Source organism: Nelumbo nucifera, chromosome 1 (genome assembly GCF_055504915.1).
Source record: "Nelumbo nucifera cultivar China Antique chromosome 1, China Antique-T2T, whole genome shotgun sequence".
Taxonomy (NCBI): Eukaryota; Viridiplantae; Streptophyta; class Magnoliopsida; order Proteales; family Nelumbonaceae; genus Nelumbo; species Nelumbo nucifera.
Window position 1 is genome coordinate 103,981,734 of NC_142649.1, and position 16,893 is coordinate 103,998,626.

The following is a 16,893-nucleotide window of genomic DNA, read 5'->3' on the forward strand; positions in this document are numbered from 1 at the left end:
TTGGCCACCGGGATAATTTCTCAGGTGAATGCCGTGTCACTTCTTCGTCCCACATAAAATCGCAACTACACATGGAGAATATCTCATCTTCGTATATAGTATTATGCATAGGGAGACACTAAAGGTCTCCGGTTCGAGTCCGGCCGACGCCAATCTTTTAATCCTATTTTTTCTAGTTTCCATCAAAAAAACAGAAAAGGAAGGGAAGGGGAGTGTTTGGCCACCGGGATAATTTCTCAGGTGAATGCCGTGTCACTTCTTCGTCCCACATAAAATCGCAACTACACATGGAGAATATCTCATCTTCATATATAGTATTATGCATAGGGAGAGATCTGGAGCCTCTTACATAGCCTCATCCCACCTATAGAGATGTAAATTGGTAGGTGGGATATATCAAAATTTCATATAAAATAAAATTTTAAGATTTTTTTAAATTTTGCCTATTTTGACATTTTGTTAGTTTATAATAAAATTTTCATTATTTTTTCAATTCTTAAAAAAAAACACGGCTTAACCCGATCCATGACCCGGCCTGGTCCAAGCTCGACCCATGGCATGGCACAGTCCCACACAGGCTCAGAACATGGGCTATGCTGGGCTGACCCCCCAAAGCATCCCAAAGATGGAAGCACAGCCCGACTCAGCGCAATTTACACCTCTACCATCCCACCATGTATTGGGAGCATCTCCCCATTACACAGTGGGATCATCAACCTTCTTGTGTTTTCAGCTAGAAAATACAAGGGTTTTGATTTCGGCCAGATATTATGTCTCCACAGTTGAGACTTGAGAGTCTTGATTTAGTATAAATAGAATTGCTGAAGGAAAAAAAAAAAACTGAATTATTAAAGTGATAGCAATGCTATAAAATATATAATTTTAAAAAATGATTCAAAATCAATGGTGGGTAAGTGGTTCGGGTCAAATGAATTAATTAACAGCATTATAAATGGAATACAAAAAAAGAAAAAAAGAAAAAATCAAGCAACCGACCAGGTAGTGGGTTGTTGACTTGACTCAGTTCATATTTCTTTGTCTGCAAACATTATCAGCATATGGAATATGGGATGAATTGGGATATCTAAAGAGAAAAATGCTACCACAATCAAAAATAACTTGGATGGCTTTGATCCATGGGATGCATTGCAAATGATCACTTATGTATCAACGGAACAGGTTGATAGCACCAATACTGATTTGGAAAAAGCATTTGGAAGCACAAATAATTATCCTTTCGGAAAGATAACCATTAGAAGGGAATTCAATTCCAATTTAGTGTTCAGGGTATTCTGTTCAATCATCATTGATGTGGGAGATAGCAAACATGACAAACCTCTAAGGGTCCGTTTGGTTCATAATCAGAATTGGAATTAAAATCCTTTAGAATAGGAATTAGAATGGTCCATTTTCATAGTCTGTTTGATTCAAACAGAAATGGGAATAGAAATAAATGTTGGAATACTCTGACATAAAGATCAGCCAGTTGGCATCCCTAATCCTAAACATACAAGTAATGAACATATATAATGTCAACTGGTGTATAACTATTTGTTATACCTTTTTTCATACGATCAGGCAATGTGAGATGAGCCCAACCCACTAACACAATTGATTGATTACATATTTACATGTATGTCATTAAATAGAGGTTCTGATTCCTATATACTATAATGTGAGTGTTTGTTATCGAAGTTTGATGAGTATTCTAATATGTCATTTGTCCTGCATTCACAAAGGTTTATGTAAACGTAATTCCATCATTTCCATGTTTCATTAAAAAAAATTATTCGAAGTATTTAAGCTAATGAAGAAGGTTCATGGTCTAAGATTAACCCAACCCGATCCAAAAGGTCGGGCCAAGGCAGGTTTACGTTTTACCAATCATTTCCGTGTCAGGCAAAAAAGTCACAAGTCACGTCACACCATCATCCATGTTCTGATCTTCCCAAGGCAGTAACTGGTAGGGGGGTTAATTGGACCGAATATATTCCAATCCGAACCAGATCCGTATGATTCCATTACAAATGGGCCAGATCCAATCCAACCTGATGAATACTCTGGATCATTTTAGACCAGTCCAATTCAATGTCTGGACCGTCCAATCTGTTCAAATTAGTTTTAATTTAGATTGATTCCACCCAAACCTAGTCTATTAACATCTATATTCTTTATCTTTCATCAATGGACTTCCATTCCCTCCCAATCTAATATAAAATATAAATGCACCAGGTCCAGTCCAATTCAATAAATACTTTAGACAATTAAGTCTGGACTGTCCCAATTCAATACGTCTTATTGATCCGTCCAATGCATCCAAACCTAAAATCGATCCATTGATACCCAAAGTAACTGGTGACTAGAAGGTTTAAGCGCTTTAGGAGAAACTAGATCAAACATGCCTAGCTGGGGAAGGTGACACAGAAGTAGGTAATCCACTAGTTTTTTTTTTCTTTTTCTTTTTTTTTTTTTTTTTTTGGGGGGGGGGGATTCAGCATGTAAAGATTCAACAATGTTAACTAGATTCATATGATTAACTAAAACTATACATACATGGTTCCGTCTAACACAGAAAGCAAAAACTATGCATAAAAAATTCCTTGGGAAAAGCTATAAATAAAAATGACTCGGCATGTATTAATCATCGGTTGATCCAAGAACCTGCTCCTTAAGCTCTTCAATTTTTTCTGACAACTCGTTTCTATTTTTCTACAAGAAGTGGGAAGCATAAGTCAGTAAGTGCAGCTCTGTATAACAGTATTATCTGTTGAGAGAAAAATCTTTACAAATGCAATAGACTACCTTAAAGATCAAATAGCGGGTAGTAAACCAGATTGTGTAAGCAATACCAACAACTTCCATCACCTTCGAGAACTGTTTCACAAAATAATAGTAACTTAGTAATCTCAGCCAAGGACAAGGCACTTAGATGGAATATGGTCATTCCAGGCTTTCCAGCTGAAAAAGTAGAAATACCAACCAGAGGAATCGAATCAAAGGCACCAACAAGAACTGATGCCAACCACACAGCTACCAACGCACCACCTCCATACAAGAGGATTGGATATGCATCTTCTAAGTCCAGCTGCAAATAATTATTAAGTTTTAAGTAACTAAAGTTGCCAGTACATTGAATTTCTAAAGCAGGAAAATATGCAAACAAGAAATGGAAAGACATTCCTCAGCTATAGTGCTAGTGGTAAACTGGTAACTGTAAAATCTCTTCAGATTGCACTTGTAATTCACTTCATTTTTAATTTATAACCATCATGTACCACAAAAGGTTATGGCTTACAAATGAATAAAAAACTTAACAGTTAAAAATTAATGTTCATGCATTCGAATTGGAAATGAAAATAAAACCTCTGTATGACGATACAATCCAATCTACATAGTTAATCCAATATTATGAAATGTCAAATTATAGTAAAACAAGGGAGCCCAAGTAAGAGGAAACAGGATACATATAGTGGATCTTTTGCAGCTAAACAATATTTTTTTCTGGAAAATGTTAAAGTATATTTAATTAATATAAATCAAAAGCCCATGTACAAAAAGTTTGTGTACAATGAGATGTACAAGTATTTGGTATTCTATCTATATGTATCTGTATACCAATTTTCAAAAACCAAAACCAAACTATGTGCCGATCCAAAATTTTCTTAGTGAGCCAAGCTCCAGGATGTTGAAGTCCCCATTATTTTAGATGGCAACTCCTCCTCACTCCCAATCAAGTTCGAGAATATACAGGTGTTTCTCTTCTTCCATATTTTCCAAACCACAGCAGCTGGTATGCAATTCCAGAAAGTGCCTCACAATCTTAACAAGGCTAAACTGCTGAAGAATCCTGCCCACACTGATCCAGCCACCTTACAATACATAAAAAGGTGATCTCAGTTTATTTTTCCAGCCCACACATAACACAAATCAGAATCAATAAGAATTCCTCTTCTAATCAGACTGTCCCTAGTGAGGCATTCTTAGCACTGCAGTCCACACCAGGAATGATACCTTAGAGGGTATCGTGAGATATCCAAACTCTGCTGCTGGGGAATTCAATGACGCAACCTTCTAAAAAAGTGTTGGTGGAAAATAATCCTTAACTTGCCCCATCACCATGTTCTATTGTCATGACTTAATAGATCAAGTTGCACTTTGATGAGGGCGGATTTGGCCCTCCAGTGACATTGTGACACGTGGCATCTCGGAACTGGGTGACACCCAGAACCACTTAGGCAACAACTTACGTTAGCCAAGATGATGGCGAACTGGCAACCTGGCACAGGCGTCGAACTGGCGACCTGGCACAGGCGCCGACCTAGCGACTTGGCACAGGCGCCGAACTGGCGACCTCTACCACAATTCAGGTCGGCAAGAAGCACCTCATCTAGGGCCGACCTGCAGCACCTCATCACTAGCTGAAGTGACCTCGACGCAAGGAGCGACATCCCTCAAGGGCGTGCCGGCCTGATTGAGGTCCAGGGGGCGACCTGCGAGACGTGCTCGCCGACAAATTCGGCATGACTATCCCAACACTCCCACGGTCCTTGGAAGTTGGCCCATGTACCGAACGTCCTGGAGGGTGGTAAACATGCATGGCGGTTACCTCCGGGAATCTTGGACCACTTAGACGACCTCTCAGAAATCTCGGATGTGGTGCGTGAAGCCCACGCTAAACAATGCTTATATAAAGGCACCAACCCCAGTGACATAGGGGGGGGCAAGTAAGCATATTCTAGCTCTCATACTTTATGATTTTTAGCTCACAGTCTACTATGGGAGAACTGACTTAAGCATTGGAGCGCCTCGCCGAGTTAGCCACCCCGAGTCCTCTGACATTGATTCCTTGCAGGTCTCTAAAGAACTACGAAGCTTAACAATCAATCCAGCTCGGCCCTCTGGTCAGCTTGGCACCTAATATGCAGCTCGACCCTCCAGTCAGCTCGGCACCTAACCTGCCCCCAATTCGGTCTATTCAGCTAGACACCTAGTCCACTCCCAGCTCGGCCTGGTCAGCTCGGCATCCAGGTCCTCACCCAGCAAAATTCTCCACTTCGGCCTCTGAAACATTGGCCACTTGGAAGCAGACCGAATGACGAGGTACTTAGCGCAAAAAATTGATACATCAATTGGCGCCGTCTGTGGGAAACGCTACAAAAAGCTAAGTTCTCATCTTCTGAAAGGCTAAGTCTTCTTCTTCCAGAAAGCTAAGTTCTCACCTTTTAGAAACTAAAGCCCTCACTTTCTAGTTTCCATTTTTTATGAACTCAAAGACTAAGTAGGAAGTTGATGGCCAACAGACTAAGCAGCTCTGCCGACTTTACTTCAACTCGGATAAAAGCTCATCAGTCCTCTTCGCGAGGTACCCTCTACAAAATGAGCTCTTCGTGGCTTCCGCGGGAGTTGGCGGCCAACGGACTGCATGGACGCCCCTGCCAGTCGAGCCTTCCAAGGCTCCCGTGCAAGTTGGTGACCTAAAGTCAGTAGTGCTGCCCCCATAGGTCGAGCTCCCAGTAGCTTCTTGTAGGAGTGAGTGACCGGCATCACTAACGAGGCTGATGCAGCGCAGCCGTAGCTCTAAGGTGTCGAGCTGATAAAAGACCTCGGCACCACATAAGACCCAGTCGCCTAGCATGGGCAAAATCAAGGGTAAGGAGAGTGGACTGCGAGTCACTCCCAGAGCCTAAGGGCTAAGGTGCCGAGTTGATAAAAAGACCTCGACACCACATAAGACCCAGTCGCCTCTTCAGCATGGGCAAAATCAACGAGAGTGGACTGCGAGTCGCTACCAGAGCCTAAGGGCTAAGGTGTCGAGCTGGTAAAAGACTCAGTCGCCTCTTCGACATGGGCAAAATCAAGGGAAAGGAGAGTGGACTGCGAGTCGCTCCCAAAGCCTAAGGGCTAAGGTGCCGAGCTGATAAAAGACCTCGGCACCACATGACACCCAGCCGCTTCTTTTGCATGGGCGAAATATAAAGCAGTTCGTATTCAGCACGAGAAAACAAAGGAAAGACTAGTTCGCTCTCAGCACCATGATGGATGCAAACTTGATTTCTTCACAGCCGACCTCCACCTCGGTTGCAAGCTCCGCATCAAACTCACTAGCTAGGGCCAGCTCGAAGGAACGCTGCGTCGAAGTCTACCTAGGTGGAGCGACCTGATAAAGTAGTCACACAGAACCCCCTCTTAAGAACGGCATGATGAGCTTCACTCTTGAGGTAGTTAGCTGGATCAAAGAACCTCTTGATGGTCACATCCCTAATAAGGTAGATGTCCTCGGGGTACCTACTCTACCTCTCCTCGAGTAGATGAATTCGCTCTCGTGCCCCGAAAATAAAGATGGAGAGGTCCTGCACAAGGTTGCAAACACTTGGACTCTTCCAACCTGAGAAGCAAATTGGATCGACGCTTACGAGCTCATCGAATTAGTCATTCCAGGCCAAAAGGAGCAATCTACTCCCTTCGCCGAGTTACTTTCAGCTCGGGAGTGGGGGGCAATTGATGAGGGCGGATTTGGCCCTCTAGTGACATTGTGACACATGGCATCTTGGAACAACTGGGTGACACCCAGAACCACTTAGGCAACAACTTACCTTAGCCAAGATGATGGCGAACTGGCGACCTGGCGACCTCGACCACAATTCAAGTCGGCAAGAAGCACCTCGTCCAGGGCCGACCTGCAACACCTCATCACTAGTTGAAGTGACCTCGACGCAAGGAGCGACCTCCCTTGAGGGCGTGCCGGTCTGATTGAGGTCTAGGTGGCAACCTGCGAGACGTGCTCGCCGACAAATTCGGCATGCCTATCCCAACACTCCCACGGTCCTTGGAAGTTGGCCCACGTACCTAACGTCCCGGAGGGTGGTCAACGTGCATGGCGGTTGCCTCCGGGAATCTCAGACCACTTAGACGACCTCTCGAAAATCTAGGATGCGGTGCGTGAAGCCCACGCTAAACAATGCCTATATAAAGGCACCAACCCCAGTGACATGGGGGGGGGGCAAGTAAGCATATTCTAGCTCTTATACTTTATGATTTTTAGCTCGCAATCTACTATGGGAGTACTGACTTAAGCATCGGAGCGACCTCGCTGGGTTTGCCACCCCGGGTCTCTGACATTGATTCCTTCTAGGTCTCTAAAGAACTACGAAGCTCAACAATCAATCCAGCTCGGCCCTCTGGTCAGCTCGGCACCTAATATGCAGCTCGGCCCTCCAGTCAGCTCGGCACCTAACCTGTCCCTAGCTTGGTCTGGTCAGCTCGGCACCTAGTCCACTCCCAGCTTGGCCTGGTCAGCTCGGCATCCAGGTCCTCACCCAGCAAAATTCTCCACTTCGGCCTCTGAGACATTGGCCACTTGGAAGCAGACCGAATGACGAGGTACTTAGCGTAAAAAATTGATACATCACACTCTTCTCAATGAGTCCAGCAATTCTGTCAAATTTTCAATCTCCCAATCATTCAGCTTCAGGTTCATCCTCAAGCAGGGACACTAGACCACTTGTCCACTATGCCTTTTAAAATATTCGACCACTGTGGCATCCCTGTTGCCAGCCACCAAATACAGCTCTGTAAACTCCTTTTTTTCAATTCTTTTGATGAATAACAGAAAATAACTTCACTAGTGTGTGCTTGTCTTACATTGTCAATCCCAATCCCAAATAAAGGAGGGGGTTGCATAAGGTTGGCACCCGGCAGTAAAACTTGACAAAACTCTCATGACATGAATAACAGAAAGTATTTCATTGAAAGAAGCCACCATACTGCTCAAAAAGATGGACAGTAGGCAACGGTGTACATCTCAGCTCTCCAATTAAGGAGATTCAACACAGAATAAGAAGAAAGAAGAAAACAGAAAACAGACGAGACAGCATATAACTATTAATGGATGGTTGCTGCACCATACGTCCCTTCAAAACCTCACTCTGCCACCATCCCCTACCCTACCCTGTACTTTATCCCTTTACTAAATTCACGGTGGTTCTTCTCAATGTCCCTTCAAATAGAGCAGCCAATAGGAACCACTTGCTTCTCCTGGGACATACCCAAAATTTCTCAATCCATATTTTGCCATTATAACCTGCCTCCACAAACTTCAATTTTTAAAATTAAACACCCAACACCACTTACCACATACCTCCAGTGCAGAACAAGATTTTTTAAAGCAATCTTTTAGCAACTAACATGATTTTATTGAGTTACAACAATATAAATATAATAGAGAAGAGATTTCTCTAGCTCGAAACAAGGCCAATATGCCAAGAAGTAGGCTAACATTCATGTAAGAAATCCAAGCAATGGTAGTATCAAAAGAATCACCTTTTGTTTGGTGATTCCCCCATTCCCCCATACAGGGGAATCCCATTCCACCAAGAATGGGAATCGGAATCCATTCCGACCAAACAAATGGCTGGAATCAGATTGGGGTGATATGTACATCCCAACAGATAGTATAGCCAAGCTAGCCTAATGCTGCTCCCCCTAACTCTTAATATACTCAAACACTTTTTGTTAAGGACACAGAGAGCCACCACAGCATTAAGAACTGCAATAAAAGATAAACGAAAAATAACACATTTCCCAGTGCACATACATAGATGGCAACCATACAGTCATCATTTAACCACACTACCAGTGCAAAAGTTATATCATGGATGTGAAACGGAATAGCTAAATTTGATAGCTGTTTTACTGGCTGTTGGACCAATCATTTTGTTCCATGCCAACCATAAAGTGCATGTGACCTGCAACAATTCAATCTCTCACTTGCATTTATGGCTGGCATGGAATAAAATGATTGGTCCCACACTCCCATAGCTACAAAAACAGCTACCAAATTTGGCTAACAATCTCATATGGGGGTCTAGATATTTGTACACATGGGTACAATGGATATTGCTGTTACTTCCAAAGGCAGAATAACATTATAAAACTAACCATGTGTACAAAAGATTGCAGTGGTTCATCCATAGGTGCTTCGTAGAGTGCATTTTGTTCATTTTTCAGGATTATTGGAGTTTCTTCAACAATTGTTACTCCATCAGATGCTTCTTTGAGTTGTTCATTCACACTTGTTGAAGTCTCTTCAGAAGTGGTTGCTCTCAGAAAAGGGGTAGCAAAATAATGCAAACCTAAAAGAAACAATAAAAAGTCACAATTAGCAGAATATTACTTACAAACACATTATCTACCTGTCTTTTAGAATGACATGCTGCGGTTGTTTTGTTACATGCAGGCATCTTGGGTTTGAGAGCAATGTAAATTGTATAGAAACATTCTATTTAAATATAACTAAGAAGATCTTGCAGGCAGAAGATAGTTCACAAAATAGGTGAATAAGTGATAAACCAATAAACAATGGTAGATACACTAGAACGACAAAAATTCCCATAACTATTAGAAGACTAAAGCTGCCCTAGTATGCATAATACCCCATCCCCAATGCAAGCACAAACACACACAAAAAAATACAGAAACAAGAAATGACTGACTTTGCTAGATCATTCACTTCCTCATTATCCCATAGTTCATGAATGAATGCCTCAATTTTGGTTTTGTTGGAAGTTTAAATTGTTATATCTGCTTCTACCTCACACTTGGTACTGTTATATTCAGGAATAAGTTGGTTAGAAAGATGTATGGTTGTTTATCCCATTTTGTTACTTAAGCAGGGAGTATTTTATAATCTTTTACCATTTTAAAAGTTCAATATAAATAGAGGTCAATCAATTGGGGTAGTAGATTTTTCTCTCCAATCGGCAGTCCACCCCTTTCTCTACTTATATGACTGACTGGCCGCTTTCTAGTCTCTCCACTTTTTTTATCAATATTCTCTCCTTCTCTTTTTCCTCTGTGCTTCTTCCTCTTTTGCTCATAAAACCGGACCTTGTTCAAGTAACACCAAAAAAATCATTCCACTATTTAGAAAATTAGTGGTTCATGTGACTTGGACACAATCTGACATAGCTATGGCCAGAATATGGACAACATGTGGGTTTATCTTTCTATATAGGTCTTATTTTTTTATAATTTGAGTTTCTAAACAGTATTTTTAGTTTTAATATTTAATATGATATGACCCAGTTCTAAAAATGATATTATTTTTAGAAACTATTTCTGAAACACTTATAGTTATCCATCAAAAAGTATTATTTTTAGAGATTTGTGTTAAAGTTACCTGATCTTGTCTTCACCTTTTATTTTTATGATTTTTTATTTTTACCAAAATAAATATTTCAAAGTTGTAATGGATTTTAGAATGTTGTTTTTTTATATTGTAATGTCCGTTTACCAGAACAGGTGATGGCAAAAGTACCACTACCCATTGCCAATTGGTCATCCCACCAACAGAGCATCAACTCCAATTCTGAGCAGTAGCCTATAAATTTGTACAGAAATGATACTGAAACTTCAACAAATGGATATAGACCAATTTTTTTATTACTTTTTTTTTTTTTTGGGGGGGGGGGGGTGTTTGTTAGGGTGTGCACTGGGTCACTAGGAGAATATGTGTTCTCTAGAGATGTAACTGAAACCAACCGCATGGGGAAACAGTATGCAGCTACCCTAAAACCTAAAGAAACTCCAAAAATCCAAAAGTTATGCAGCAATGAAGAGAAAAGTCGACCACAATTGGAGATTAATGGAAATAGATAACACACAATATCCTTAAGTTTTCCATTCAACAATATTCTTTAGTAGGTACGGCATTATACAATTATCCTTAAACACCAGATTGATTTCACATAACAGCCTCCATGGAAATAAAATCAGTTGATTAGCTAACATTATCTTGTTCCTTTTCACATAACAGCCTCCACCATGACAAACCATTGAAGAAAAAAATTGAAAAGAACAGATGGATAAGGAGTAAATTAGGAGCATTATATTGTATGGGGGCAAAACCTTAATAATTAATCAAATGCACATGTTGCAAAAGAAAAAACACCCTAGGTATCGTTTGTTACCATCATAAACAGTGTTTTGTTGTCTTTTCACTAGGGTTTTCTTGGTTTATCAGAATGGGATTTGCTCAAATCAAACCTCCAAAAAGAAAGAGAAGGATGAAGCACAAATCATACCATAATTACTAGGCCAGTGGTCATTTTAAGAAGTATACAGACTGTGAAGATTCAAGATTAACTTCAATAACTATTCATTCTAAATTGTCAGCTTACAAGATTCCTTGCTCGCATCTCTATACTTCTTAAAATCACCACTTCTACAAAAATTGAAATTCAATTAACTTAGGAACATTCTCAACAATCTCCTTTTTTTATGGGTGGCATAGGCATCCTTAATTTCTTTCAGTAGTTTGTATAGAAGATATTTGGAAATGTTGTTTAAATCCATTACTTGAAGATAGAAACTTCTATATGAAATTTGATCTTCTCTTACCATGTATTTCTTTTGAGTTCTGCACATAGATCAGAAAATCAATGCCATATAAACTGGACCACAGATTTGAGCTTTAATAGAGATTTCTTAAGCAATACCATAAATGTCTTGCAACTATTATGTTCTCGTTACCTTGTGTACTAGAAAAAAGGCCATATCTCTATCTAAAACTTAACATCATAATTAATAAATCATATTATTGTCTTCCACATACATATATATTAACTATGTAACTAGACTCCAGTATAGGAATTTCAGCAAATAGGTCAGACTTAGATATTTTGACATCATAGTACAGTATAAAAGTCTACAACCATTGTTGCAGTAAAAAGATCATGCAAGTACTGGCACCTTGTGGTAGATCAAAAAAAGATAATAGCATAAATCAAATAATGATTTATATAGTGTGAAGTTCAAATATTCAAGGAAACAAACTAATTAATGCCTCAGAGAAGGAGCATATTCGAGGGACAAAATGCTATGAAGAGATAGTATCAACTGCACCATTCTTTATACGTTTCAAACAAAGGATATAGATGCTAGCCTCAAATGAACTTTGACAAAATAACGAATTGACCCTCACGTGAAAAACCCAAGGCTTAAAAAAAAAACGAATCCTAGAATAAAAAGTTATTCAAAATCAATGCAGAAGTCTGATGCTCAATCCGTTAATATATTCTTCATTAGGCATTTATCCAAGACTTCGACTACAGAAGTCTGATGTTGCAAATCATTGTTTAAATCATTCTAGGGTCTTGAAACTGCTTTTTTTCGTAAACGATAGCAACAAATATCCAATAGCAGATAACAGATAGTCCTGAATAGGAAGAGCAATGATAGAAGACGTCAAGCAAATACAGACGAATAGATCATATTAATCAAAACAAGAAACTCCACATGCAGAGCTGATATCGGCATTTAGAGAGATGGTTTATTTGTTTTTTCAGGAAAGAAGCCTAGGGTTTTGATTTATAGTGGAAAGTAAAGAGTAGAAAGATGGCAGAAATGGGGAAATGTACCTGGATTCTTGTGAGAGATTGTGTTGCGTTTGAGAGGGAGAGATGTCGTCGAGCGAAGGAGAACGCAGTTCGGCCTAAAGAGTTTGGGATGAGAAAAATTTGAGGTGGCGAGAGAAGTACAGAGTTCCATTTTGAAGCGGTTGCTACAAAATTAAACGAGGCTGAACTGTTTCGGGTTTGCTCTAAGCTCTACAGGCTACTGCCTACACTGCCGAATTGATTAGCAATTTAGCATTATTGTCTCCAAACTCTCCACTCTCAAGTTCGACTTCAATACACGTGTTTTGATCTACGGACGTACGGTCTCTAAGGATGCAAACGCATCTCAATGTTTTAAAAAGGGAAAATTTCTTCTACCCTTGATGGTTTAGCTGATTGAATCATTTTTTGGATAAATTTTTTAAACTATCCTTATAATTTAATTAATTGAATAAATGTATTTTTACTGTTTTAAAATTGATTAATACTATTCTTACTGAAATATGAAAAAGATTATTTTACTATCCTTACAATTAATTAATTCTTCTTATTCATTAACGTGCATCAACGGAAATATGAAAAAGATTATTTTACTCGATTACTCGATTACTCGATTACTCGATTTCCTCTCTCCCTCTCATCCTCTTCGTCGGAACTACCAAAACCGCCGGAACTGTAGATCGGATAACAATAAGACTCCTTCATTTACGGCCAGAATTGTACATCTCTCAGAACCGTCGGAACTGCCGCTCTTCTCTGGAACTGCAGAGGTTGGCGCCCCTCTTGTTGTCTTTGAAACCGCTACAACCGCCGTTCTTCTTAGGCACATTACCAGAACCAAACTGCCACCGGCAGTGCTCCGCCATCGGTGCTAAGTATACAGCATCGATTTGAGTATACAGCACCGGCAACTTTCTGGCGTTCTCTAGCGTCGCTCCAGCCTCATCTTCGTCCCCTTTCGACGGCCATCCTGTCTCAGATATCTGCACCCGAAGTGATGAACACCAGCTTCCTAGATCACTCAACGAAACGACCACAATAGCGAAAACAGGGGCGACGATCCATGGGTTTTCACTTCGGAAAGCTGTATTCACGCCGGCAGCCGTTATTTACAAGCTGTAGCTTGCTTCTTCAACTTTGCGAGCTCCTACCTAATCAAACCACCTATCTTGATCTTTGCGAGCATGAGCTTAAACCTTTTAAAGTCATTCAAGCAGGCTCTTCGCTTTTGCACAATCAACTACCTTCCCTAGCGAGAAGGTAGGGTGGTGGAGAGGGGGAAGAGAGAGAGAGAGGAGAGGGATGTGAGTTTTGTTGTTTCTAGAAGCTTTGTGGTAGATTAAATTATGAGGGGATAATAAGCGGTAGAAAGAAAAGGAAGGAAAAGGGGCGCCCACATCCTATAAAACAGGGACCCATGAAGCTTCATCGTGGATTAAATTCTAGGGGTAAATGACAAACAACTCTCTGTTCGATCCAGTTTGGATTTTGGCCAAACTCAATGCGTCCCTGATCGCTCAATGAACTCAGAGAGGTTTGCGGCTCCTGGAAAAGAGTCCAAAATCCGAGACCTTTCACCCGTGAAAATCTGTGGACTGGCTTTTCGGTATCATCATCACCATCGCCGGCACCATCTCCATCAGTGTTATCTGCCGATACCACATCCCGTTCAGCCATCGGAGACCCCTTCAGGTGCTTCTTCTAAACCACACCCATCCTATGAGTTCCGCATCAGGCAACTGGTTTGGGATCAAACTGTAGCCTTCACGTTAATCGGCTTCTGTAGAAGGAGCAGGTTTTAGTCACCCGTAAATTCCACTCTAAACTTGATAATCAAGGCATAGCCAGAAGGAGCCGAGAGCTTGACTGGCTCATCTCAAAGTAACCCATATGGAATGATAATCAAGGCATAACCAGAAAGGCAAAGAAGAAGAGCAAGGATGTTTCTTTGTTGATGGAGCTAGAGCTGCCTCTCCTTTAGCACCTGCGGTTGGAGAGGTCAAAAGGGATTTTTAGGAATGAAGGTGTGAAGGGTATTTTTGGGATTTTTGATAAATATATTAGTAACATGATATCACATGTAACGGAAAGTTAACGGATCAGAAATAATAAGAATAGCATTAGTCAATTTTTAAACAATAAAGGTATACTTAGTCAATTAATTAAATCATAAGAGTAGTTTAAAAAATTTACCTCCTTTTTTCTAAATAAATTAATTGAATGATTGTACGTTAATTACATATTGTCTTAAAGTATCCTTACTCTTTTTTACAATTAACATTGCCATTAAATACTAATAAAAAGAAACAAAATATCAAATATACCCTCCATTTACTACAACCCATCTCTCTCTCTACATCTCTGGCAATTGGAAGATGCCCAACCAAATAAGTTTTTGCCCTTGTCAATGATTTTAGGGATTTATACGATTTCAATGATATTCCACGATTCCAACCACAATATTAGGGGATCTAGAGCTCATTTTCCATGTTGGAACCGGTGTGCTCGATCCTCCTCTCTTCTCAACGAAGATGAAGACAATGATGAGGAGCATCCTTGTTTTCTGATCTTGTAGTGTTCATGATGGACAAGAGCAGCGTACATAATATTCACACAATATGAAATTCTGTGTAATCAACAACTCCAACAAAATAACTCCAAAGTTGCTTAAGTCAATAACTGAAGCAATAAATATCTTTTGGTCTTTGCATGAAAAAAGAAGAAATAATCAAGAAACCTTTTTCATCTTTGTATAGTTCTTTTTTAAAAGTGAATGATTAATTACAACATGAACAACATTGAACACCAAAAGCAAGTTGCTACCCTGCTAATAATAAATAAGAGTTGCTCTAGTTTCCAAGACAATAACTTATTACCCATTCTTTCATTGGGATTTTTGGCATTTAATTGTGTCTTCATGCGTGATGCATGACTGCAATCTCCATGACTTCTCCATGGTTGCATTTGTTCTCTTATCACTTGCCCTTTCACAAAGAATCCTCCAAGGAAAAATCGATTAAAAGTAACCATTTGGGTACTATCCATGGTTGATGCATTGAACCCTGTTTGATGTGTTAACCGAAACAAACAAAAATATTTTTGTTTTAACTCATCAAAAGCAAATAAAATGGTACAAGAATGCCGGTGCTAGAAACGGCTGAGTGTTGGTGGATTGCGGCTCCTGGAGGAGTTTCATTGCTTAAGTGGTCGGAAGTCCAAGAAGTAGTGAAATAACTCCCCGGAATTGTTGCTTCCTGAAGAACTTCCAGATCTACAACACCCACAGATTGTGGCTCCTGGAGGAGTTACATTGCTTGAGTGGCCGGAAATCCAATAAAAGCAGTGAAAGAACTCTCCAGAACTGTTGCCTCCTGAAGAACTTCCAGATCTTCTTCTTCCTCCGCCCCTTCCCCTCACGTTCAAAAAAAACCCTATTTTCTTCATTGACAAGATTCATAAGGGATGTAGCAGTGGTTGAAGAGAGGGATCAAAAGGGGTGCCCTCACACGCCCAAACCCCAAGGTCAGACAACTCCTCTCCTCCCCCAATGGTGGCACCACCAACTCCCCCAAACTTGTGCCACCAACTTCAGCCTCAAGATCACTAGCTTCAGAGTTCAACAATGGTGTGACCGGCTTTGGGGTCCAAAGAGTGTCTTAGCCTAAGCATAGTCTCAGGCAAACTTGGAAACACCACTCCCTTCGACCACCGGCATCTCTCTGGTGGAGAAAATAGGAATATGGATCTTCTAGAGATGGGAATTTGGATTGTTCTCTGAGTGTAGGTGGTGTGCTAAGGATAAGTGCGGTGGTCTCCTTGAAGGGCGAAGAAAGTCTAGGAGTTTTTAGGCAGCAAGGGTAGGTTGTGAGGTTCTGTTGACAGAGTTGTGTTTCTGTTGATCCACACCCCTAGAGTATTAGATGCACCTTCATGGGATATAGTGGAAATAGCAAAGGGTACAAATTCATTAATCACAAATCAAATTGAACCATTGAGCTAATGAAAAGCAGATATATTGTATTCTTAGATGACCAAATTCAGGATAACAAAGATTTGCCAAGTTTGTTTGAAATTATTAAAGAAAAGAATGATGGTGAAGACACATTTGAAAGACAAAATTTATCTAATATAGCACATTAACCAGAATACAAAGAGAAAGATATCCCTCATCAACATTAAAGGATTCTTACACTAATTTTGATGAAGAATATCTTGACGATATCCTCTTGATTTTGAAGATGCTATGAAAGCACATGATGAAGAAAAATGGTGTAAAGCAATAAAATAATAACTAGATTCAATAAATAAAAATCAAGTTTGGGAATTGGTTGGTTTACCCCAAAATAGAAAACCTATAGGGTGCAATAAGTACTAAAAAGGAAGTTAAATGTTGATGGATCCATAAAAAATATAAAGTAAGACTTGTTGCAAATGGATATACTCAATTAGAAGGGATTAATTATGAAAAAACCTATTCCCCGATTGCAAGGTTTACTTC

At 40.1% G+C, this 16,893-nt stretch overlaps 1 protein-coding gene across 2 annotated transcripts in view; it reads right to left on the reverse strand.

The window, feature by feature from the left end:
- Positions 1-2,499: 2,499 nt before the first annotated feature.
- The window catches only part of LOC104608603 (protein CURVATURE THYLAKOID 1D, chloroplastic-like), a 36,067-nt gene continuing 21,673 nt past the window's right edge, over positions 2,500-16,893 (reverse strand). The window contains exons 1-5 of one of the 2 annotated variants that reach the window (XM_010274636.3): positions 12,417-12,945; positions 8,938-9,131; positions 2,981-3,085; positions 2,803-2,874; positions 2,500-2,709 (exon numbers count right to left, since the gene is read on the reverse strand). In XM_010274636.3, the coding sequence (XP_010272938.1) occupies positions 2,638-2,709; positions 2,803-2,874; positions 2,981-3,085; positions 8,938-9,131; positions 12,417-12,546 (573 nt within the window). In that variant the 5' untranslated portion in view covers positions 12,547-12,945 and the 3' untranslated portion in view covers positions 2,500-2,637. Of the gene's footprint in view, positions 2,710-2,802; positions 2,875-2,980; positions 3,086-8,937; positions 9,132-12,416; positions 12,946-16,893 lie in introns of those variants that run through there. The other variant, XM_010274635.3, reaches the window with a different exon arrangement.